The sequence below is a fragment of the Apteryx mantelli genome, chromosome 15 (genome assembly GCF_036417845.1).
Source record: "Apteryx mantelli isolate bAptMan1 chromosome 15, bAptMan1.hap1, whole genome shotgun sequence".
Classification (NCBI taxonomy): Eukaryota; Metazoa; Chordata; class Aves; order Apterygiformes; family Apterygidae; genus Apteryx; species Apteryx mantelli.
The window spans coordinates 16320559-16347056 of NC_089992.1; the positions used below are offsets into that span (position 1 = coordinate 16320559).

Genomic DNA, 26498 nt, shown 5'->3' on the forward strand with positions numbered 1-26498 from the left:
AATAGAAATTATACTATAAGCCAACAGTTAACATTGCTTCTCCTGGACAGCTGCTTCTAGCAGCACCTGGGGGCTTGCTGTGATCTACATGTCACTAACCAGCCCCAACCAAAAAGCACAGCTAACACTGTTCATTCCTTTGCAGCTCTTTATGCTGAAAGTCTCCCTGAAGTTAAAATAAACTAGTTCACTTACTAGACCTAAAACTTAATTCAGGCATAGTCGAGCAATTTTATCTAGGATAAGAAGGAACCTTCCTGAATCTAGGGTAGGCTGTCTCCTATGAGTGATAATAAAGAAGACTTCTTTTTACAGCTGTTCTCAAATTATCAGTTTGCAAGAGGTTTCAATTCACCATAAGAACCTGACAGTATAAAACTATAAATCAAAACTTTATAACAAAAGAATTAATGACTATCACAATTAATGACGAAACTTTTATTAAGTGGATGCTATCATGTAAACTGTTGGAAAGTTAAGATGCACTAAACTACTTAAGAGATGTAATTCCATTCTACTGTCAAGGGAAATCCTACTCAAAAACATGAACTCCGCCAAAATAAAACTACAGCCTGACTCAACAAATACACCTCTGAAAAAATATCATCAGCCATCAGGCAGAATTCTCAAAAACAAGAGCTCAGCTTCTATTAAAACAGCACAGAAAAGGGCATTTCTTAGCCTGTGGTTTAGAAGTGCTTAAGAGAGCTGCTTCCTGCAAAAGCCCACTGTGATTAGAGGAGACTTCCAGCCCTCTGTCTTCTCAAGGAAGACATGGTGACAGCTTTTGCTCGATAGCTGACTCTAGCCAGTCTTAAAATCCTCAGTTTTTGACTTAACCTTTAGGTCTGAGACCAGCCTGAGACCTTTGAGAGAATTTTGAACTTAAGTTTTGAATGCTGCAATAACTTCAGCTCCTAAATGCTGAAGCCACGTTGACAAATTCCTGAAGATACCTTGGGGGAAGGAAAGAAAAAAAAGAAAAAAAGAAAAAAATCAGACTAAAGCATTTCCTCAAACTGCTCTTCTATCTTATGCCAAAGTATGTGTGTCTGCTTTCCCTGACCTATTTATGTATTTCTACTCAAACAGCTCCATTTTAATGACCCTGACTTGGCACGAGCAGAATGAAGAGTGTGTTCTCTTCTCAGGTGCTCAGCTGGGTTTATTTTGCACTGAGGGAGAGATGGAGGGGAAAGTCGGAGAGAGGGCAAGGAGAATTAATTTTTTTCCGAAGTGGCATAAAACCAGATGCTGCCAACCTTTCTCAAATTAAGCAATACCTAACTTTCAGGAATAGTTTAACTACTCTAAGCAATATGGGAATATCGTGTTACAAGAGGCAGCAGAATCCAGTTGCTCGAAGAATATTTAGTATTTCCTTAATGCTGTAAATAGTTGAAGTCATATAGCCACAAGCGATATGAGAAGCCTTATGTCTGAGACCAGAAAAAGGAAGGTACTTGGGAGGAGAAAAAGAAAGCACTCAAACCTACCAGCTACTTCCCAGTTAACTCTATATGCCTTCTCAGAGCTTGTGCAATCACTGGAACTAACCCTTATCAGCTTTTTGATTGCAAATCGTTCATCATTTAATATTAAAGCTAGCAGCAAAACAAATCCTGCAGAAGCATGCATGCACAGTGAACACGTTGTTTGAATGCCAATCAGCTGCAGCAGCATTCCTGTTTCACAGGCCCCCCTGTACAGGTGACACCAGCAAACCAGCTCTCACAGCTTTGGATCTGGTAGGAGTGGGACAGCACCACCTCCAGGAGGAGACTGGCACACAGCTCCCACAGGGAAGGTCCCAGCCCCAAAAGTCACACAGGGCAAGGTTTTGACCATAGAGTAATAAAATTAACCCTCAGACGAAGAAAGATGTGAATAATGTCAATAAATTCAATCTGGCAAAATTCAAGGGAGAAACGGAGCCACAATTACTGTTCAAAACATCCTAACAGCTTGACTAGATGATCCTTGGGAAGCCCAGAGTCACTTTTTCATTAAGATTGTAATGCTATCAGTGAAGTTACAACAAATATCCTGTATCCTCTTTAGCCCAATACTACAAATATTTGCATAAAATTGGAACATCCTCCTGAAAACAGACTCTGTAGCTTTATTACTTGTGCTGGCTCCATTTTGGACAGCCTAAGGAAAACATTATTTGTGCCTAACCCTAATGCAATCCATGAAAAGGAACCACTTTCTGTCACTGCTAATACCACATCGCAGATATTACAAAGACAGGATACCACTGCTGACCGGACAGCAAGGATTTCCCACTGCAGGGCTTCCAAGCTGCCAATACACATGCATCTAGTTGTATTACCACCTGCCATACAGTATACAGTAAGAAAAACTGCAAGCTAGAAAGAAAAAAGAAAACAGAGTGTGCAGTTACCTATCACCAGCACTGTTAACTAATCACCACCCCAAGAAAATACACAAAAACAAAAATCCCTACATGCAGGTAACAGCAGTTTACTAAAGCTTCCACACAGCAGCTTTTCTCCAAACCCCGGTGACGGGTTTAGTGCCTTCAACCTCCCATCACCTTTTCTTCCAGAGTGCCTGCAACAGGGCACCCTCTTCAAAGGCACAAAGCCGTTTTCCCTGAAAGCTTCCACCTACAACTGTTCACAGTCTCAAGGATTATAACAACCAGAAACAGACGGGGTGCATTAATGCCAAAGACCAACCACAGGATCTGGTCTGTTAAAGGTTATCACCTCTCCCATTTAAGTATTGGTGCAAGAGCTTTGGCTCTTCCTCTTGGTTAAAAACCACCCACCAACACACACAGCTTACCTTCTAAGAGGGCAGGAAAAACCTTGAAGCTGCAAGGCTCCTGCCGCTGATACTAAGGTCATACAGACACCCTAAGATGGCACAGTGAACACTGTAGTACCCAGTCTAAATTCCAGTATTTAAGCTCTAAAGTAGATGGTTAATCACATTACTCCACTGTCCGCAGTCTTGATGCTCACAGAACAGTCTCTTGTTAGTGCCAGATACTACAGAATTAACAAAGGCTTCTTTAGCTAACCAAATCAATAAATTTTTAAAAATAATAAGAGGTTTCTAAAGTTCTAAAATTAGTTTTCTTTGGCAAAAGTGGGAAAAAACACAAGTTCTTTTTCTGTGGGAGAAAGAAGAGGAAAAAAGGCAATCATCCAGCAGAGCCCTGAAGGAGGAAGAGGAGCAGGGCCTGCTCAAACGGCCGTAAGGAATTCTCCCAAAAGCTCACTTGCAGCCCACGTGTACGACTCATACCGTATGGTGGCATAATGCTGCCCCAGTATTTTTACTCAGCTGTCTGAAAACAAGCCTTCCATATGAAAATGAACAATGCCCAAGATAACAGTTGGAGCCGGCTGCCAAGGAAGAAATATTGTGGCCACATGGCCTTTTAAAAATTATTCAGCTATGAAAAGTCTCCATTTCCCACTGCATCAGTCGTTCCCCCAGGTGATCGCCAAGAGCCATTTGTCAAACTATTTAACGATAAGGTCTAGGCAGTCTTTAAAAGGCTGCTCCTGTGGAGGGCCAATGCTACGTGCGCAGCCCGGCCTGGCCTCTCTGGGCAGCAGGCTTCTTGCCTCCTGGTCACGGGGTATTTTGGTGCTGAGAGCAACCAGGAGCTCTTCTTCCTGCTCGGGTTCCTGCTGCCTCTTTGACTCTTCCAAAAATCTGTTTCGTTCCCAAGTTAAGCAAGTTATATTCCATTACTAAATACCAACAGTGTTTATCCAGAATAAGTCATCTTTGCGAAAGCCATGTTAAAATAGAGGGAATAATTATTAAACTGAACACACATCCTTTTGGAGAGATCCAGATACCTCTTCCAGAACTCCGACAATGTCAGAGGATGTTTAAGAAAAGTCTATTTATTCTGCATGCTGTGAGGAACCACTCAATAACAGGATTACCAACCGCACTGCAGTAGGTGGTACTATCGGAAAGGTGCTATTACTACAGACTTACCATGACAAGCACTGCGTCCCAACAGTGCCTGCAGGATTCGGCCCTTAATTCTTAATCTTACTAAATTAATGCTTTTCTTTCTTAGAGTAACAGCTCTAAATATATCTTCATGTAACATTCCACTCAGAAGCACAAAGAAGTGTTAAACGGGAGCCAAGGATCATCTAAGGAGAAAATTATGAAACAGCCGCCTATGCGTGTTGCTACTCAATTAACATCTTAACATATGCCACGTTACATTGTCTGGCTTGGCTCGCATTGATACAAGATGTAAAATGGCTGTAAAAGCATTTCAATTAAATATTCAGAAAGCAGAGTTACAAAAGGTTAATACATGTGTCTGAATTACTGAAGTGATGATTACATACGCTTCCAGTTAATGGAGTACGAGTTTAGGCTAGCTAAGGCTGCTATAGATGGTTACTGCACATGGAAAGTGCACCCGGGCAGCTCACTTCCGCAGCTCAACCTTGGCATTACAGAATTACCCACTCTCCTCCCATCCTCACCTCTTACCGTGCGACACTGAAAGAGCCAAAAATCACGGCTTCAGATGCCACCTAGGGGCTCTGTCCCTGCCTGCAGCCTCCTCTCCCTGCAGATATTCAACCTTGTCTTAAAGACCAGTTAGGACATTTTACAGGCCAGTCCTTGAAAGTTTCAAGCTCTGCAGCTCTCAGTGACTTCAGTGACAGTGTGTGTGGTGGGGTGTTTGAGTGTGTACAAAAGTTGGTCTTTTCAGATGTGCCTACTTGTAAACAAAAATAATCGATGACTTCTGGCCCCATGTGACTTTAAACATATTCAAGGATTAAATTAGCACTATCTAGTCCAAAACTATTTAATCTTCCTACCCCAATACACCGAAATCCAGCTTATATTAGCGAAACTCTATTTCTGAATTCTCAAAACATCAGTTTAGACAGAATTATGTCAGACTACCTATCCCACTTCCAGCTAAATACCATGTGCAACTGAAGGAAGAAGGATGTGGGAAAAACATACCTTGCCAATACATATATTAAGATGCAGTCACACCCTAGTACACTCATCCGCAGGTGCCACTCCAAGCAAGGCTTAGTCCCACCTAACTGCGAGCTGTTACTGAACAGGAGCAGTTCATTTTCCTCCCCACATCAGAATGCCTTTCTGCAAGATCACGCAAATCGCACAGCCAGAGATAAGCTGGATTCAATTGTGTTGGATCTGGTCGCTGACAGAAAATTTATCATTTCTTTAACAGATCAGTTTTCCACTGAATCAATTAACTTACCCTTCTCATCCTACAGCCCCATGATGCAACACAAGGCAGAAGGGCAGAGCTGCAGGATCGGTCCTTTCAGTGGTGGCTAGGTCTTGTTCAGCATAACACTGAAATAGCCTCTCAGTGATACCACAGGATACTACTACTAAAACAGACTATTCACTATTCCAAACACAAAAACAAACAAACAAACAAACAAACAGTGAGAGTCATAGGGGAAGTTCTGAAGACAGGAACATAACAGTCCTCCTTGTATTTGAAGACTACTTTAAAACAGGGAAAAAGAAAATCTTTATCAGACAAGCCACACGTCTTGCCGGAAACACAGTTGGACTTCCTGGCGGAAAGGAAACAATTACTTGTTGCACGCGCTCCAAGTTCTCTCAAGAATTTTTCAAGAGATCCGCTGAAATAAGTATGTTAAAGTAAATTTGATAACTCATTTTATATGCAACAGCAGTTTTCTGTCACATCCAGCTGCACCTTGTCCTCTGCTGTATGTTGCAATTTTAAGCTAGCCCAGCTGACTTCTAAAATGCCAACTTACAACATCAGGTCATGAAATCTTTGAATAAGTGTAATATTAGTACAAGTGAAGACAGACCTGGTCTCAAGCAGATCCAGAACTGTAAACAAGACAGCTACCAGTAGTGGCAAACTTACCTCAACCTACTCTTTTAAGCTGCCTGAACACAGTACAAAAGCAAGCAAACACAAGCAAAACATTTAATATAAGACAAATTAAATCTTTTGGTATTTAAATGCAAAAATATTCCTACTCCAGATAAAAGCTACAGGGACTTTAAGTGTGCCTTGGAAGTACAAGAGGTATTGTTATTTCCCTAAAGCATAAAAATAGCCACAGAGTTCTCTCCACTGGAGACTTACAGAGGTATCCAACTCTCAGGTCTCCAAAGAGTAAACAAAGGCAGCATTCACCAACTGGTAAATATTGGCTCTTTCAGCTTGAAGGCAGACTCCTCCTTAATCCAAGTCAAACCACTTTTCTTAGCAAAATAAGGAAGCAACAAAAACAGCAAACTGATAAAACAGTGGAACAAGGGCTAGCTGCAACTGACTGATGTACCCTGTAACCTAACCTATGTCCTTCCACTTGCTGAAGAAAGTAAGTGAGACCGGTTTTAGATCAGACACAAAAAAGGAACAATACTGGATCACAGTGCTGAAAAAAGTAATATTTGGCATGCTGCTACATTTTAAGTTAGTGCAGGTTAAAATTGGTCCAATATGGCTTCAATACTTGTTATTAGAGCAAACGCAAGCAAAGTGTTTAACACAGGATAAACATTAAATTTAATCCCTTCACTATTTCTAAGACTATGACAATTTTATGAGTACTAAGTAATGCCAATTATATGAATAGCTAAACAAAAAAAGAAGGTAAGGCTGCTAATAAAATGCCCAAATCTCAAATTCAGTCCACTGTAATGAACTGTGAAGAACAACCAAGAAGTAATTAGTTGGCAGACAGCAGAATGCCTGGGTCTGAAATTTAGATCTCTAAACAATGCCTTTAGCTCTCTGAAGAAATCTAACAGTATTCAACACTAAAGACTTGTCCCACAATTCTTACAATAACTGGGAAGAATTTATACAACCACTTACTGCCAGGTGCTCTATTTCAGCAACAAGATATTCACATTTGAAGTACCTGTCTTTTTTAACATATGTATTTTGCCACAAGTTACTTTAATGAACTCTTAGAATAGACAAAGAAAATGCTTATACGCACCTTTCACCTTGGTTCTTTCAGCACTGGTCTGAAATAAAATCAGTGCGTATTGTTCAGTGTGTATTCAGGAGGTCTCTCTCCAGCCAGGACACACTATTCGAAGGATGTGATGCCCTCTGTACATTATGTGGGAAGATAATACGACTTCAGAGGAGCTGCATCCTATATTTATTATTAACAATCTAGATGAGGCACTGCAGGGTATTCTAAGATCAGGCTGCAAAGATCAATTGCCTAGAAAGGCTAAATACAGAAAGCACACGGTGATCTCACTAAAGCTACATGGGTGGGGGTGGGGGGGAAGACTACTTGAATAGGAACTCTGCATCTAAAGTAGGTCCTGCTAAAAGCAGAAAGCATGGATACAGTCACCAGATAGGCAGGTTTGTGGCTAAATGTCAAATCATCTATCATAATAGCTGACCTATTTCAGGATGAAGCCTTCTGGGTTTCAAAACTAATTAAAACAAAAATCTTTCGATGTTTCTAAATTTGGTCTAAAGACAGCTAAAAGATCTGCTACAGAATTTTTGCCCGTATTCAGCAGAAGCCTTATCCTGTTACAACATTATTACTCAAGGGCAGTATTTCTAAGGGGTCAGAACTGGAGATGCTATAAACCTTGATGAGATTTTTTTGCCTCGGGCCTTTGTCCTACAAGACTCCAGACAGGAATCCCCGTGAACTAAAGAGGTGACGTTCCCCATCAGCACAGCCTCCACCCCCACCCCGAAAAGAAAAAAAACACACAAACCACAAAACACGTGCACACAAAAATCCCCTGTACTACCAACTTCAGAGAAGACAAAAACACTTCACTTCCATGAATTTAGAGCCATACACCCTCACCAACAGGACGCGGTGAGAAGAATGGAGCACCTTGCTACACAACAGATCACGCAGCAGAATAAAGACCTAGTGCTGTAGGATCCTTCTCCTGTGGAAATGGTGGCTATGAACGGCTGATGGCAAAATGAAATGACATACATACTCCTGAAAAGATGGGAATGGTTCTACACTCTGCTTAGCTTTAATACACACCCATACATGTAAAAATCTGCATCAGATTGGTTTTTTTTATTACACAGATAGTTATACAAAGCTCAGATTAATCCACTATAAAAGCCTATGATGTTAACAGGATCTATCCCAATGGTTTCCTACCCTTTCAGGCTGCAAGCACACACACTCCTCCATGCTGGCGCAGGTGCCAGGACAGCAGATTTAAGCCTGCTGATAGCAGGTGTGTTTCTTCATGTTTACTCCTCATGATGCCCTTAGCCACTTCCACTACCCGCAGCCTTCCTAGTCGCCTTCTGTTAACAAACAGGTTAACAAACAGGTTTGCTACTAGCTGTTAATTTGGTACCCAGGAAGGGATCCCCTGTTTAGCAGTGCCATACCCAGTCATACCCAACCTCTTTCATGGCTTTATCCAGTGAGGGCTAGCCCACAAAGCGAAGCAGCACCTCCCATACTCCAAAGGCCAGGGCTGAGCATGCACCCAACGCCACCGCCACGCCTCAAGGAGTCTCAAAGCGACAAACTAGCACCCAGACACTCCATGCAATCAGCCCCTCTACAAAACCAGCAGGGTCAGCAACAACCGCAGGTTTCCTGCTACCAATCTGGAAAGGTTGCTTGATCCCATCTCAAGGTATAAGCGGCCCTTTACACTATCACTACTATTTCAATGCTACCTGGGGCCTGAAACATGCTAGGAAAGTACAAAAGGATTTTAAGGGCTATAATAGGGGCTGGTTAGCCCCCACAGATGCTGCACTGAGGAGGTTCAGCTTAACCCATAGGACAATCACTCCATTGCACACCCCACTGCTGTCTTCTCTGATGCTCCCGCTTTTTCCTCTTCCTCCATGCCACAGCCACCCATTTCTTTCCTCTCTTACACTGAACAATCCACCTACAGGCAACAGCCTGTTTTTCTACAGATAAATCCAGCTTTTTCTCTAGCCCTCACCTCCTGACATTCCCTGCAATATCCTATTCCCACCACTTCTGCCAGCACCCTGATCTCCGTATTTGTACAGTCTTCCTTCTTCTCTCCAGTTAGTTCCTCTCCTCTCATGGCTTTCCACCACACAATTGTTCTACATACTTTTTTCCCTCCTTAAGGAGCAACCTGTAGGCCTTGGGCCAGATCCAACTGCTGACCTTGATTATTTCCAGGGAATGCAATCCTTGCTACCTCTGAGGTTTCCCTATGCTGAGTAATGCCCTGAATATCTACAAGCACTCTCCAAGCACCTGCCTACTCACAAAGGTTCATTTATTTTACGCTAGATGGGCATGGGTCCTCCATCACAGGAAAACCAACTTATCTCTCTGACCTATGCCAGGGCTCACTGGCATACCCCATAACCCTGCTGCCTGTTCTTGACTTTTTTGGAGTGGTTAAAATTTAAAAGCTGAATGTATAGAGGATTAATATGGCATTGCTGCCTGACATGTGGCAGCCATACAACCTCTCATCTCAAAACCAAAAAATTCCTCATCTCCATTCAACAGTCATAGGTTCCTTCAGGCCTCCATCCTTCAGTCCTGTACCTGCACCTTGGGGAATCTCTCACTTGCCTCTAGTTACAGACTTCATCCCACTCCAAACACAGAAACTGTGTGGTATCTGCAAATAAGAAGTGGCAAGTAGCCAGAAGTGTCTTGCCTGCCTCAAAGGTCAGTTCATGGAACACTAGAGTAGTGTATTCTGCAAGTTTTCCTCCCTCTTTCTGGGGAAAAAAAGAAAAATTCCTAATGACATGTTTTAAAATGCTTTTAATTCCAAAGCTTAAGAACTTCAGAGAAGAGTTACAAACACATGCTACTCCAATTCTGAAGGATTTCTTTTGCAAAGCTTGAGCTCCCTTAACTTGCAACCCAGATGAACTGTAGTTTACTTGCAGGCTCAAGAGCTTGTCTAAACCTGTGTGCTGGCTTAAAATTAAAGCCATACAAAATCTAATTAAGTTAAAGCAATGTAAGATTGTACCTGCATGCATCTAATTCAGTCTGTACCTACAAAGCTACGTTTGAACAGCTGCATTCACTCAGAGGTGGTAGGAGTTTAAATAAACGTGTCAAATGAGCATGTCAGCCTGCGCTATGCAACCAATTGTTCTGACACAAGATTACATTTGCAAACTACCTGACTTGTGAACCCATAAGGCTTATGCAGCTTCACAGCAACCAGAACAAGCAACTGCACTGTCAGTGTTATATAAATGACAAGTTTAAGGAAGATTAGCACCATTCACTCAATCACCTTCACTCCACCCACTGCCTCCTTCATTGCTAGAATTCTTCTGCAACTGTGATGAATGAACAAACAAGTCTATCAGACTACATCTTTCCTCTAAAACCTAACTTTGGAATGGAAATTATCAATAGCAGGCACTTAATCAGTACTTAATACCCACAATTTTAGGGTTCCCTGCTTCATCTCCTCAGCACAGAGGACCACCTATGCAGTCTGTATCAGCCCTGTAAGCAGATCGCACTACAGATCTACTGCCCATCCTACTTCTGTAGACAACTGAAAAAAAAAAAAAAAAAGAAAAGAAAAATTGGCCATTATCTTCTTAAGTAATATTCCTGCTTTGCAGGCATAGTGTTGCCAGTAAACATTTTGAAATCTATTTTAAAGTTCTCATATTATCGGTTTTCTTTGCAAAAACATAGCAGACAGCACGCGTTCTGCCCTCGTATGGCATATTGAAAGCATGCAGGTTATAAATTGGGTTTAGCACCATATTAGGATGACTTGCAGAACATTCTCATGGTTTCATTATTCATAATATGTCCATCCCAAACTTCTCCCAAAAGACCGTGAAGTTATACCATGACTTACTTAGTAAAGCAGGCAGAAACAAAAAAGGCTGCCCATCACTAAATCTAGAACAGATCTCAGAAAAATTGCATTAAACTTGTGAATTTCCAAAAATCGTAACACCAGAGATTAAGTTTAGGATGGATTTATACAGAAAGTTACTAAAGCAATATGTACTGAGATTCTCGCACTGTAGAAACTCACCTGTAGGCTGCAGCAGACAACTGGCTATCATCAAGCATCTAACAATTTACTGAACTATACTTGTACGGAAGTCTCACACTAATGTTACCTGTGATTGCTATCTGATGGCTCTTTTTGAAAAGAGACATCGTCTAATAGCACTACAGAATCAGTCACTCCGGATTTTCACTCCAGTGAACCACGGTCATGTGTGAACGTGCCAGTGGGAGAGTAGATGCCTCTGTTAAGGAAATTAAAATGTCTTTTACTGATTATTATAACTAAGTTTGATTTCAATTTTCAGGGTGAACTGTATGCTGCTTTGTCACTTCTTTACTGAGTAGCTGAATTAACGAAGTCAAAATTGTAGCTCACTTTTCTGAGTTTGACAGAATTGAGGAAAGGACCATCTCCTCCAGAAAAATACAGTGTGTTTGAGCTATTTCCTTACCTCTACAGGGTAATGCATTTGCTCTGGAAACAAAATGGATTCAATAAAATGGCTCAAGTAACATACTACTACTTGTTTTTCCTTCACAATTTATTAAATGAGGTAACTAATATGAATGTTATTACTTGTTTCTTAAAATTGTCCTACTATTACATAAAATCTAAAATTCTGCCTCACACACTGTATGCTGTTTTTGAAGGACAAATCAGTGGTCTCATTAATGTTCTTAATGTAATAAAAAAGTCACAAGCTCAAAATGCAAACATGGGGGCAGATAAACTTACTAAACATATAAGCAGCTCCATCTTTGCCAATAGAGATCTAAAAGCTCCGATCAGCAGATTCATGTTGGAGTCTGAAGCCAAGTGGTGTCACAAACAAAGGTTTAGAAGCTCAATTTTAGGTCCCCATTCTTGAATATCTTGGGTCAACTTTTGACACAAAGCTAATAAAGTATTCAGTAGTAACTAAGAACTTTTCTGAAATGACAAGAATCACTGTAAAGTGACAAATACAAATTATCAGGTTGTGCTGCAAACACCTACCCCATGATAAATAGTTTACTCTGAACATATAGGAATTGTTGATAGGCAACATCCCAGTATGTACATATGTGTCTAACCATTTATAGAAACTGGACTTTCACACACTGAAGCACTGTACATGCATCTAATTTTTAATGGTTTTTAGTTAAGCTACAAGATTCACTGACTTCAATGTACAGAACCATGATGACGAGAAACCTTCACATTCTTGATGCCTCCAAAAGCAGCAAGCTTCTGGGAGGGAAAAGATGCAGGTTACTGCCCATTTCATGTGTAATGAAAGCTAAGTGGGGACTGCTTAAACTTAATAGTACTAAACAGAAAAGTTTATCTTTTTTTCACACTTTTATTCTTAGTTGGTCTGAAAGATGCTGATTCTCAGTGGTGTTACAATTTTTGTAAAGTTTTATTAACCAGGAGAACTGACTATTTATAGTGTACATTCAGGCACATATCTATAAAGGTAATCAGACACCTAACTTTTACTCAGAAGTAATCAATAACAGATAGTTGTCTGAGTATCTTCATGGGTCAGGGACTTAATTTTTCAGGTTACCAAGTCTTCAGGTCCAGCATTTTAGTATTTTTGTATGAGAAAATGGAAATATTATTCACCAGACTGATTTTTAACTGAAATTCCACTCTAAATTGCATTTAGACAAACTTTGGTCCATTGTAACTAAACACACACAAACCAGCATTTCCAAATGGCTGTAAAAAGTGAAAAAGTTTTTTCTTATGTCTTCAGCACATTTATTAATTACTTAGCATTTTTTATTTGACTCAGTAAGCTATCTCTAGTTGTTGAATTCAACTGTTCAAAATACCCTTTTCCAAGTTTTTAGAACTAGATCTGACAATCCCACTTTACTCGGTCATTGACTTGAAGAGGCAAATACACTTTTCTCTCAGCTGTCAATTCATTTCTCAACTGTATATGAAATGATTATTGAACTATACCATTGTAATCAAACATAATGAATATCCTTCTGCAGAGCAGGCTCCTGAAGGCAAAAGCTGGCTTAGTTCTCCCGCACACCATGGTTCCAGGTGCGTAACTAGTGATTACTGTCAGCTGACTAATTTGTCTTTTAAATATCAACTGATTTATTTAGTTTACATGACCACTAATAACAAGTGTAGGCCCTAACACACTTACCATTTAAAATGCAAATAGGTTTAATTAAAAAAAAAAAATCAAAACTGTAAAGAAAACACACTAACTTTTTATGTATCCTTAATCAAAGAAACACCATACTTCATCAGAGCTTAGATAAAAGGTTCCTGGGGCACAGTCTCTGACTCTTGCAAAATTATTTTAAAATGATTGTTGGCTTTGGCTTCCAGCAGTCTCATAGTATAAAGAACTGCAGCTTTCATGCAAGGAAAGACAGACAGTCACAGACATACTCCACACGCAATGACCTGTAGTTCAGGGTGAGACTAACCAAGCTTGGTAGCAACTCCAACACCAGCGTTTCATGAACTTGGCCTTCTGTGTCTCTTACAACACCTGTACGTTCACACTGCTTGCTCTGTGATGCACTACTGTTCTTCATATCAGAGATGGAGTAAGAGCTGGCACAACGGTCCTTTCAGCAGGCCCAGCTCCAACACATCCAAATCTGGTCTTCATCTGGACACTCCACTCTTTCTGGGGGACAGCAGCAAAGTGCTTCTGCAACCCTCACTTGCTCTAACCTGCTAGAGCAGAAGGGAGGGATGTGGCCCATAGTCCCAAGGGGCTTCTCATGCTTTTCACTGGATGACAAATCTGCAACCCACCAAATGTCTTTGGAAGTCCTAAGGTTCATTTAGCCCTCAGCAAAAGAAAGGTTCCTTGCCCTTGTTCTTGGGACTGTATCCCAAGGTGATGGGCGCTACTTTACTCCAAAGAGGTGTTTCTTTAGCTGGAGCATCAAAAGCCCATGATCTTACATTCAGAAGCCGAATGCCCTGCCCTGGTCTACACTTTCTGCTATGTCCAGCCCATGCCATCTCCTACGAGACCACATGCTCCAGCGCAGGCAGAGAAACGCAGAATCCCAGTGCACAGCACAGCACTGCCCACAGGCGCTCGCCCAACCGACGCATGCCGACTCACACAGGTCCACCAACACCAAAGACGCCTGTGCTGCGGTTCCCAGGGCTGAGCACAGGAGGGACGAATCACATGCTCCTCATCTGCAGCAACAGACTTTTATATAATCAGCATAAGGCTCATGGAGTAATTGTTTACCTTTCATTGAGAAACACTGCTAGAAGTACGAAACATCTGAATCTAAACAGAGCGTGGGAGATTGTAGTTGTAGGCGGAAGCTCCTGCCTATGTAAGTACCAACAAACACAGCTCGCTTCGGCAAGCGTTTCTGTCCAGAAAGGCAGCCTCCTTCTCGTGGCTGGAACAGGAAAACGCACGGGCACCTGATGCTGATGTGCACTGCTAAAGAAACCGCAGCATGCACATCCCCAGCACGAATGATAAAGTGGTCCTATGTAATGGATGTCCAACCCTGAAGTAAAAGCTTCAAGTCCTATTTCAGATCGTTCCCAAATACCTCAGACTCCATACTTGAACAGGACCAAGCACCACCAAGCCCAATTCTTCCCCCAGCTTAAGCCAAGCTACTTGAATACTTTTCTCAACAGAACTAGAAATAAAACATAACATCTGGTTCTGGAGGAGGGAGCCATGACTATTTTTCAAAACAGATTTAAAAAGGTCTTATGATTCCATCAACAAAAGGAATTTGTAGTAGATAAATCTTTTTTTTTTCTTTCTACTTTTGGGCTTTCAAATCAAGTAGGCTGTAATTTCTGGTACTGAATAACTTTCTTTTAACTCTGTATTTTAATATGGTAACATTTTTGAAGAGGAAGGAGAAAATATACAGGATTTGGTTCATTAAAGCCAGAAAGACTACTCCAAGTAACTTCAGGTGACTTCCAAACAAGGGCAAGAAGGTGGTGATGCGGAACAAATCGCCTATCCTGGAACACAGCACAACACAGGCACAAGCTAACTCTTGCTCAAGCCCAAGAAAGATGCTCTTGAGGCAGACACTTCCAGACAACCTGGTATTAAGAAGTTCCAATAGTTTGTCTGTATTGCTGACAGCTTTAAAAATAAGTTAATTCACTGCTTTATAGGCAACCAAAGTAATGAATGCAATTGCTGTAATTCCTGCTGTCCAGTGCAATCCAACTTTTTCACTGGCAAGAGTCCCAACAAGCTTTTAATGGCACTTAGGAATTTTTGACTAAGAAATATGGATTGCCCATGCCTGTGAGACTATCCATCAAAAAGGACAGCCATGAATTATGGACCTTGACATTTAACCACAAATTTCCTCTAAGGGGAAATACGAAGATGCCTCATTTAATAACAGAGCTCTCTCCAGTAACTAGATTTTCTTCCCAATCTGGAAGTACCTAACAATCAGTAAGTGATATAATCCACATTCACCTGCAGGGAAAGTAGAGCAGAATCTGTCATTCTGGAGGAACACTGGCATGTTCGAAGAAACATCTGCCCTTAGACACAACCTCTGTCTCTGCAATAGCCACGTACTTCACAACAGAGTACATTCATAGGCTACAGTGAGAAAAAGATAACATCTCACGTAGCCTCAGCAATATATAAAGGCAAGATAAAAACTTGAAAGGATGCCACACTTCAAATCCCTTTACAGTGTCAGCTGGGTTAATCTCCTTCTACATACAAACCAAACTAGACCATCATTCTCAACACACCAATAGTGTCCGTAAGTCACTGAACCAATAGCTGAAGTTAATTTACGACTGCCTCGTGGCTCAGTAAGGAGGAAATGGCACCCAACCCACTTTGGACAAGCAGAAAGTCGCTCCTCATCATAACTACTATATGGGGCTAAACTAAAACCAAAACAAGGACCTTTCTCCCCTGCAGCTGTATCAAATTATCATTATACATAAGATAGTTAAAACATTTTGTTTAGCAAAATGCTTAGGGTGGTAGGGGCACTTCCCAAAAAAGTTCATATTAATATCCACAGCCAATTTTAAGCACTTATATTCTAGCCTGTAAGCAGTACCCACTTAAAATGGCAGCTGCAAACAATGTATATTCTTTTGTTAAAAGGTAAGAGGAAAACACCCTTCAGTTTTCTCAAATTAATGTATGGGATGTGATGCAAAAATAAAAGCATTTATGTAAAAAGAACATCTAGTTTACATTCTATTCCTTGTTTACTATGCACAAAGTTCTAAAGGAAGTTTTAAACATTACTATCCCACTCTTGTTTTACTAGTGTGTATTGCTTTCGTCTCCCAGTTACTTGGGCTTCCTGATGTTTTCCCAAGTGGTTTGGGAATTTATTTATTTCTAGGGTCAGGAGAGGGAAGGGAAAAAAAAAATAAAAGATTTAAAGCAGCATAAGGAGAAAAGGGCCAATTCCTATGCTCACCTATGAAAAAAGAAATTGTCTCTACAATGTTGACAGCACATTATATTGAAAGTATATATTGAAAAACAGACTTAAAATTATCCCTGTCTAAATGGCCACCTCAGAGTAGGGAGCTTCAAGAGAAATCTGTCAGACAGTCACATAATACTGCAGTATCAGTAACAAACATTACCGGAAAAAACAACACACAACAAAACTTCCAAAAATCTCTGAATCTAGTAATGTACATTATGTAGCAAACAGAATCCGGGTGTTTTAAAAAGTCTGTATTTTTAACAGCTTTAAAAAGTAGCCTGAAAATAGTTTGTGTACCCAAAATTTATTTCTCCTTTCTAAACTGAAAAATTAGACCTTTCTCTAGGTGTGAGTCCAAACAGCTACAAAATGAGAACTCCACAGGTCATTTAAGAGCAGTGCAAGAGTTCTCACAGGGTGGGTCACATATGGACAGAGACCATCTCCTCTCCTGACTGCAACCACACCAATGTCTCCCCAGCCTTTCACCGATAATAACGTCAGTGCAGCAACCACAAGCAATTAAAAACAGGCAACAGGGAAAATACTAGGAAAGTTTTGAATGTTTTTCCACTGTCTTAATGATTAAATACACACACACACAAAAAAACCACTTGGCAGTTTACAGAAAGCCTGTTGATGGCACAGCAGCTGATAACGAGCATCCTACTTGATGACAGATAATCCTTTTTCCATTAAATCAAGAAAGCATTAAAATTGAGATACTGACTAACTTCATTTAAACAAAACAACCCCCCTAAAATCCCAAAACATTCCAACACCTTCAGAATTTCTAGATGCGTTCAAGGGATTTTTCTTGTTGGCTTGAGAGAACCAATTTGTGCTGGTTTTCTGATTGGGCTCCTTCTGGATGACAGAACATTGTATTTTTATCTATTCAGTTTACCTTTTAAATGACCTGATGATAACTTTTCAAACATGCAATGCAACATTCTATTTTGACTTGCTTGAGAGGCATGCGAGAAAGCTGTGTCCATCTCCCCATCTTTGCAATTAAAAAATAAGAAGTATCTTATTTATATATGAGGCTTTGTAATATTAGATATTAGAGAGGCTTGAACCAAAAATCCAAATTTGGATCCTGATCTGAATTTTGCAGCTCTGGCCCTTCTCCAAATACTTCTGTTTGGCAAGCTGCAGAGTGGAGTAACAAGAGAAGGCAACATACATAAGTTAGAGGATCTGTATAAAAACATTAAGCTCAACACCCTCTCTCAAAATGACAAAAGAAAAAAAGGGACCAAGAAAACCACCCCAAGTCCCAAACAATTAAAAGAATAATCAGTTCTTCAGTATAAATCTGATCACCCAAACCTGAGGTGTACCATCATCTTACCCAGGTACAGTATTTTTCTGATAAATTTATACAGCATCCAGAAAATTTCAGGAGGGATTGAGTGTTCTTTTTAGATAGAGATTTGGAGTCCTACTTGCCAATGGTATACATACGGGTGCCAATCAAACAGAACTGACCCAAGTTCAGGGAATCCAGCTATGGAGGCCTGAGAAGACAATCCTGCAATTTGGTGCTTATTAAGAACTCATTAGAAATGCTGTTCAGCACCACAACGTTGCACTGTCTGATGTTCTTCAGTAAAGAGAACTCCAATGGTGGAAAGTGAAATGTTTATGAAACAAGGAATTGCATATGTTTGATGCTGTGAAGTCAACAATTTAATGCACTCCTATGCATTTTAAATGAACAGTAGTAAAACTTAGCCAAATCTTTATTACTCAAATATTGTTTTTCTCCCCCATATACTTTATTAGATCCTATTGTTTCTTAAAACAAAGAAAAACAAAATCACAAACAAGAGTGGTCCCAGTCTTCCTAAAAGTAAATTAACAACAGCTTCTTTCTATAAAGCTGTTCTGCCATATTCGGAGCCAGGATATTTTATAAAACCTCAACTCCATTCTCCAAAGGTTATACAAAGGTCAGCATTCATTTTATTCAGGTTTATTTTCTAACCTTGTAAAAATTTCTGCAGACCAAATTGGCTTCCACACCTGCTGACCCAGAAACTTCACCACCATGGTGGCCAGGACCCGTCCGGAAAGCTGCCGCCCCGTGCACATCTCCCACGCTGCCCGGGCACTGCTGGCCACCGCGTGCCACCACGCTGCCAAGAAGGACCAGGCTCAATAGCAAGGGGCTGCTTTTCAGCAAGGAACAGCAAGTGCTTTGCCCTACCTGGGCTTTGCCCAAGGGGATGGATGCCCACCACAGCGGTGGAGCGGCCATCCTCCAGGGAAGGACACCAAGGAGAAAAAGTGACAAATGGTGTAGGATTTTTTCCCCTCAAATTGGAGAGATCAGCAACACATATGATTATGCCTGGGCACACTGTTTAAGCTTCATTTACTGTCAAAGCAAAACAGGCGCACAAAACAGACTCTTTTTAAAGGAAATATCTGCCCTTAGAGGTGGCCCTCACCTTCGGGGCATGTTTCTGCAGAACGGCTGCCAGGAGCTACCTTGACCAACTCATACAGAAACACATGGAGTTGGATGAAAAAACTCTCTTTCTGTTCCTGTCCATTTGTGGAAACAGGGTGAAGGAGATTTACACTCAGCTAAACGCTATGCCAAGGAAGGCTGGCCTCCATGGAAATAATCAAGAACAAGTCTGAAATACAGCCCACCACTCAAATTTTTCCCTGTATTTGACTGCTTGTACACCACGTAGGGAAACACATTCAGGACAGGGAAGTCTCACAACTATCTGTAAATAACAACCATAAAGGCAGGGAAAACTGGGCTAGTGACAAGAAATATTCACAATTTTACAGCACCTCTTAACTGAGGGGCTCAAAGTACTTTTTGAGAAGGAGTAGATACAATTCTAATGTTACTTAGATTTACTGAAATAAATGTGGCCTTCTGTTATATCTGTCAATAATAATCCACTGTTCCTCACAACAGTAGGGAAATCTTTAAAAAAAGAATTACAAGTTTTGCTCCCACCTCCAACAGTGAGCTAACAAGGATCAAGAAGGGAACAGTGGTGGTTGGTGGATTTGGGGCTGAAGGCACAGGATAACCAGAAAGAATCTGTAATTAGTTACAGGAACTTTAAGTTCTCCACTCAATTTTGATAGATTGCTTAACAAAATCTAGTTGTTGTTCTTACTCCCTGCACCCCTCTCCCAAGCAACAGGAAACGGAAACACAGATGGACTGGCTACACACAAATCCAACCTGACTCCAAAAAAAAAAAACAAACAAAAAAAACCCCCAACATAAAAAAAAGGGTGTTACAGGAATTTCAACTGCAGAAGAAAACAGCTGAAAAGTTGTTTGCGCCTGCATTTGCAAAGAGCCTGAAACACATACCCTCTGAGCTTCCCTCTTCATTGCCAGGTATTTCATTAAAAATACCAACACTGTCAGTCATTTTTCCTGCTCATCCAAGCATACAGATAAGATGCAATTCCGACTGTGAGAAGTCTCAATGGCATTTTCCAAATGGTGGGACGCTCACTCGACAGCAGAGCCATCAGCAACAATCCCCACTCGCGCACGATGACTAATGAGGAGCGATAGATGCAATTGCAGGAGGGAGCAGGACTCATTTCAGTCATAAGAAAGGATGGAGCTTTCAAAAGATTAGAAAATACTGCTATTAAAATCAGCTAATCTGGTTTTCTAACACAATACCACGAGTCAAGAACTAACAGGGGCACGATTCACCTCCTACTCCCTTCAACACAAGACAAACTGGGCCCTAGAACATATATAATTTTGGCACTAAGCGGCCCAGCTGATGTGGCTTTGGAATAAAACTACTAGCTAGAAGAGTGATTTGAGGACAAAATTATGATCAGAAGCCCACACCCACGGCTGGTTCAAAATACTGCAACAGCAACGCTTTGTGTTTCAAGATCCACGTTGCCTGGTCTCCAGCATGCTTTACACGTGAAATATTGGGGAGGGGGAGGAAGGAAATTAATCTCAGGCAAAATTATTATATTCAAATCAGAACAGATGCCCTCAGGACAAAAAAGCTGAGATCCAGGCTAGGTGAAAGAAACTGGGGCCAGCGCGTGCACAGATGCAAACAGTAGTTTACTATTTACAACAGTAAACAAGTACTCATTTAAGAATCATCCCCAGTTATTCAAAACAGTGAACAAGAAAACAAACCCTACTGTCTGAATGCTCCTAGGCCATGTACAGACTGGATTGTAGCTCAGTGCAGTGAGCAAAGGGATCGAAGTGCCTGAAGTCCCTGGCCTCTTTCACTGACCCCCGTCAGAGCAGAACCTCAGCAGACACTTTTCCCCCTCCGTCATCTGCGCAGCTCAGTCCTCCGGCCTCATTCCTTTTACGTATGTACGTTACTGGCCGTCTTTAGCAATAGGATATTCTTCAGCGACCTAACGGAGTAATGAGTTGACTCGGTCTTTACTAATACATGTTTGTGTACAGAAGCACCACACACAAGTAACACACATTTGGTAATACGGTATTCTCAACCAAAGAAAATAATTGAAAGCCCGTTAGTCTATATGCTCAGACAGCTGACTGGGGAGGTTTTCCCACCCTCAGGCTCTAACGTCTGGACAAAAAGCTATTAATAAATATAAAAAGCTTTAATGAATCTAAAGGGAAATAAACACAGGCAGATTAAGGACCCATGTCCAGCAAAGACTGGGGCAATTCACAAACCCGCCCAAACCAACCTTAATCAGTCTAGGCTCCGCAAGATGTAGCCTTTCTCGTCTAGACTTCTAATCCATCAGTGGGAAAAGAAGTCTAATATTATTTCTGTCCTTTTCATTGACACTGCAAGAACACATCCAACTGTCTGAGCAAGTTATATACATAATAAGAAATAAAAACAGACAACACTTCGCTGGATGTGTTCAAGTGGGGCAGCTGGGAAAAAGATGTGGTTAGACAGTAATGAACTTCAACATCTGTCTGGTTACAATAATTAATCAGCCGTAACTATCTGGCATACCTGTACATACAGTTGTAATGCAAATAAATACTTCCTGATTTGTTTTTAACCATGAGCATACAAACTCCTGTCTTCCTCTCCTCTGTCCAAACTAATGGTGACTTGGTATGCAAAAAAAAAAAAAAAAAAAAATACAGACAGCACATTTTAAAGTCTTCAATACATATACTGACCATGCCGTCAAATTTAACCAGCAGGCCTTCATCTATTGTTTGATTTTAAGGGACACTGCATGTTCACAACTGCTTGAGCTACTTTTGTCAAACTACATCTTAATTTAATAAACAGAACAAATTAAGTATGAGTTGCGATAATGAATAACTCATTGTCCCGCTTGAGGCCTACATCACATACTATATTTATATTTGTCTGTACAGTGGAAGGACAAGCACAGACTTGTTTGTCATCCTCAAGTCCAGTATTTTAGTAGCTGCTATATTTTGCTATACTGTTTTCATTGACAATCATTTTGAGGACTAGAAACTTTAAAAAAAAAAAAAAGTTAAAAACATCCATCCACTATGCACAAACAAGTGCAGGAGAAGGAGTGGGGGAAACTACACAAAAGAGTACTAATCTAGATGTGCTAAGTCCTTTGGGAAGCAAAGGAGGAATTCTACCCACCAGCCTCCCAGCACATATAACTGGAAAGGCAGGGGAAGAGGGGGGAGGAAGAGGAGGGAATACAGAAAAGAGGAAGCTCTCCTCAACAAGTCATACCTAGTTCTTTTTAACAATAGAGTCCTGCCATTTTCACAGCAAGCCTTCCCAAATCTCCTGTGCAGTTTATTAACTACCAGCACCCTGCACCTACTAAAAGAATACCAGATCCCAGGCGGCAAATAGGGAAGAAGAGACCTTCCAGTGTTTACTCTAAATGCAGCATGCATGACTTCCTTTGCAATGCTCTTTATCCTTTCTGCTTAAAAAGAATAACTGAATCTACACTAAGACACAAATTAACATTAAACTGGAGTTTCAAATGAAGACTGCTTGCTAGTAATCCAGAAGCAGGGAAACACACAGAATTTCTATTATTTGCAGACAAAAGTAAGATCTGAACATATCAAAGAAAAGTTTTATTATAAAAATAACCTTATCTCCAAATACCACATATCTAGAGTATAAGCTGCGAGGAACTGATACTGTCTGAAAGGAGCAGAGAAGCTGCAGCCCCGTGCAGAAAGCTGTCGGGTGGCCAGGGAGGAAAGGTCAGGCCGATGTGGGGAATATCTATTAAACTGCCAGGAGACAGGGCTGGAGGCACTGGCGGAGCCGCTGCTGGACACAGACACTTGGCACCAGCCTGGCCACCTACATGAGGCAAAACTCTACATTCCTGTGCACTGAAAGCAAAGTCAGGCTGTTCATCGAGCCTACCTGAATCAAATGAGCAATCTGATATAAAATGCTAACACGTGCACTCGTTTTCCTTTAAAAGAAAGCCCATAATAAAAGGAGAGGTTTTACTTAGTAGCCATTTTGTCTTCAACTTGGACATGATACCTAATCTGAATGCAATGTAAACACGCTCTCAGGCTGCTTTCCAGACAGCATGTTCATGGAAAGAGAAGAAAATGACAGAGAAGAAACGGACATCACAAAATCCCATAATAAATCAGGACAGTGTGAAGATTTCACCATCTAAATAGACAGGAAATTCTGCAGTTTGTATTCCTTCTTAAGGTCACTTTGTTGCATAGAAAAGCAAAACAAAACAAAAGGTAACAATTATTATTCACTATTTAGATTTAAAAAAAAAAAGAATAAATGCAATTTCACTATGCCATACAGTAAAATAAATGAAGGAAACATTATATTTAGATTTTCTTTCTCTTAAAGCCACATCAGCTCAGACTATAAAAGCTAACTGTACTATGAAGCAATATGCAGGCTAGATCAATATATCTTTATTAAGATGAATAAATGCATATATATATACACACACATACAAAGTGCATATACATGTGTGTATGTGTATATTATACATAAATACTATATACAACAAATAACCTGTATTTACACAGGTCCAGACTCAAAATACTGTATCAGCCCTCTCTGGTAAAAGCAGCTTTTAAAAGAATACCAAAAAAATGTACATACTGCAGGTGACAGCCACTTGCAGAATTAAAAAAATAATAATAAATTTTATTTGCAGGGCAAGCTAAACCCAGTTTACCTCTTTCCCCCAAACACACATAAAATCAGTATCATAGTTAAGCAAAATGCAGGTTTATTATGAATATTGTTTTAATTTTTAAACAAAAACAGGATTCCTGGGCAGGTACTTGCAGACCACGGTGACAAGTTTCAGCCAAAATTGCACTTCAATTGCCAGCCTGCAAACTCAGAGGAGGAGAGGTCTGTAAGGGCTGGGAAATGCCCCCGACTGCGACGTGCTGCATTCCTTGCTGCATTCGCGCTCCGCGTTTGGGGTCTCATTTGAATATAGAAACCAGGCTCGCAGGCAGCAGCCCGGGACCGCGCCGCGGAACCGCCGCGCCGCGGCAGGTGGGACCGTCCCCGTCGCTCCCCACAGGGCCACGCCGAAATTGCCATTATCGCGGAATGCAAATGCACATAAACACGCAACGCCGCCAGCCAAGCCCCTGAGCACCGGGGGCTGCAGGCTGTTCCCGGAGGAGATAAAATAAAATAAAATAAAATATAAAAAATAAAAAACCCGAAATGGAATAAAATGAAACAAAATGAAGCGAAATGAAATAAAATGAAGTACGGAGGTGCTGCCCCCGCAGAAAGCCCACCTGCGCGGGGCGCGGAGGGGCGCGGAAGGCTCCGCGCTCCGCGGCACAAAGGCGCCCGCGCCGCCCCCCCGCAGCAGCGCGTAACCGACCTTCGCGCGGGGGGAGCGCAGCGCCTGCGGGCGGGCGCGTTAAACAAACAATCTCCCCCCCCCCACACACACACACACACACCCGCCCGCACCACACCGCAGCGCCCGGGAAGCGCCGCGGGCCGCGCCGCCCGCCCGCCCTTACCAGATGGAGCTGCGGATTTTGTGCTGCAGCGCGCTGGCCTCGGCGCCCTGCAGCCCCGGCACCAGGGCCGGCAGGGCCCCGCCGGGCGCGGGGGTGCCGGCCAGCCGCCGCGGCGGCTGCGCCTCCGGCTGCTGCTCCTCGGCCATGGGCGGCGCGGCGGCGGCGGCGGGGGACGCACTAGGCCTCTGCCGCAGCCCTCGAGTGAGTCGCCTGGCCCCGCGGCCCGGGGGACATCACGGGCGCAGAGCCGAGCCGCTCCCGCCGCTACGCCGCAGGATGGCGAGCCGGGCCCGGGGCAGGGCGCATGGCGGCCCGGCCTCCCGCCGCCGCCCCCGCGCAGGGTCGCTCCGCCGCCTCGCAGCACCTGGCCCGGCGCGGCCCGGCCCAGCCCCGCGCCGCCGCCGCTCCTCGCCCCGCCGCCGCCGCCGTGCCAGCCTGGGCGCCCAGTGCGCAGGCTCGGCGCTGCCCGCGCCCACGGGCCGCCCCGCGCCGCCGCCGCCGCCGCCGTGAGGGGGCCGGGGGCGCTGCGCGGCCGCGGAGGCCCGGCGCGGGCGGGGCGGGGCGCGGCGGGGGCCGCCTCGGTCGGCAGCCGCGCTGCGGGGCGGCCCGCGGCCTCCGCGCCTCGGCCGCCCGCTGCGCGCGGCTCTGCGCGGGGGGCCGCGGAAACGGCGCGCCGGCCCCGCAAGCAGCGTGCGTGTCTGCGCGCCTCTACACGCGATGCCGCGTCGCCGCTGCGCGGGGCGCGCATCGCCCCGGGGCCGGGCGGCGTTCCCGAAGAGCCCGGGCAGTGCCCTGCTCCCAAAACACAGCGTTTCCGCCGCTGGCGTGCTTCTGGGGAGCCCTGCGGCGGGAGCCCGTCCTGCGCCGCGTCTTCGCCCCCAGCTCGATCAATCTGAAATCCCTAAGTGGTGTGCTTCTGCGGTAAAACCGCATCAGTGCACATGTAAACTGGCACGGTAGGACAAAGGTTTGTGTACGTGGTGGTATCTTCCAGTTTTGTGGCAATTTCTACTTAGTGCAAATCGCATAAACAGAGTTGGGAGTGCCTCCGCTGAGATCTTTTGTTTGACCCTGTTAAATAACTGGACAGAGCTAAACCCACTGGGACCTCAGCCTTAAAAACATTCCAGAAAACGTGCATCTACCAGTACCCGACAGACACTGATGGGCCCACACACTGCAGTAAAGCTCAGCAGATGTGCATCATCTTTGCAGGATCATAGAGTACTGCGATAAACTGGAAAGTACAGGATATATAATTTCAGTGTTGCTTTCAGTCTAAATATATTTATTATTTAGTGCCTTGTGAATTTAGTTCCCAGCAATGTCAAATTGTAATCACGCTTATTTACAGCAGTATTGGCATCATAGGACCAAAAAAGAAATTAGTTGCATCTATTCCACAAAATTGATGGTGTGCCGGAGACTAAACAACACCCCATAGCCCCTGCTGTAGCGACCCAGCGCCCTGCAGCAGCACGCCTGTGCTGACCCCCCGCTGCCGCTGCTTTCCCAAAGGGCACCAAAACCCTCCTGGGCTCTGGCCTTGCACCCCACAGCACTCTGCTCATGCCTGCTGCTGTGGGCAGCGTGTCGTTAACTGGGCACCGCCATTAAATAAGTGGGCCAGACTCCCGGTTGCATTTTTGTGGTGGAAGTGGTCACCGGGCCTCAAAAGCTATGTCTGTACTCACGTATCTCACCATCGGTTCACCTCTTTTTTTTTTTTTTTTATTTCTTTACTTTTTTGGTGTGTTCAGCTGTAAGGCAATTTCTAGTGTCGGGTTTGATAGTTACGCCAGTAGTGCCTAGAGGCCCAAAATAAGGTCAGGGTCCCCTTTTGTCTACAGAAGAGATTTCCTGAGTAGTAAAGAAGAATTTAACTTTTTTTCCGGCCTGATACTGGCAAGATACTGGGCATCCTCATGCCACTGCTGAGCGGGACACGCTCAGCCGGGATGCCGGCCTGGCCCTGCCACGGCTCGCTGGGTGCCACGCCAGCCGAGCCGCAGCCACTGCCCGCT

At 42.9% G+C, this 26498-nt stretch overlaps 1 protein-coding gene across 1 annotated transcript in view; it reads right to left on the reverse strand.

Moving 5' to 3' along the window:
* The window catches only part of RFX7 (regulatory factor X7), a 59480-nt gene extending 34778 nt beyond the window's left edge, over positions 1–24702 (reverse strand). Inside the window, exon 1 of the mRNA XM_067305309.1 lies at positions 24475–24702. Coding sequence (XP_067161410.1) covers positions 24475–24620 — 146 coding nt within the window. The 5' untranslated portion in view covers positions 24621–24702. The remainder of the gene's footprint in view (positions 1–24474) is intronic.
* Positions 24703–26498: the final 1796 nt, after the last annotated feature.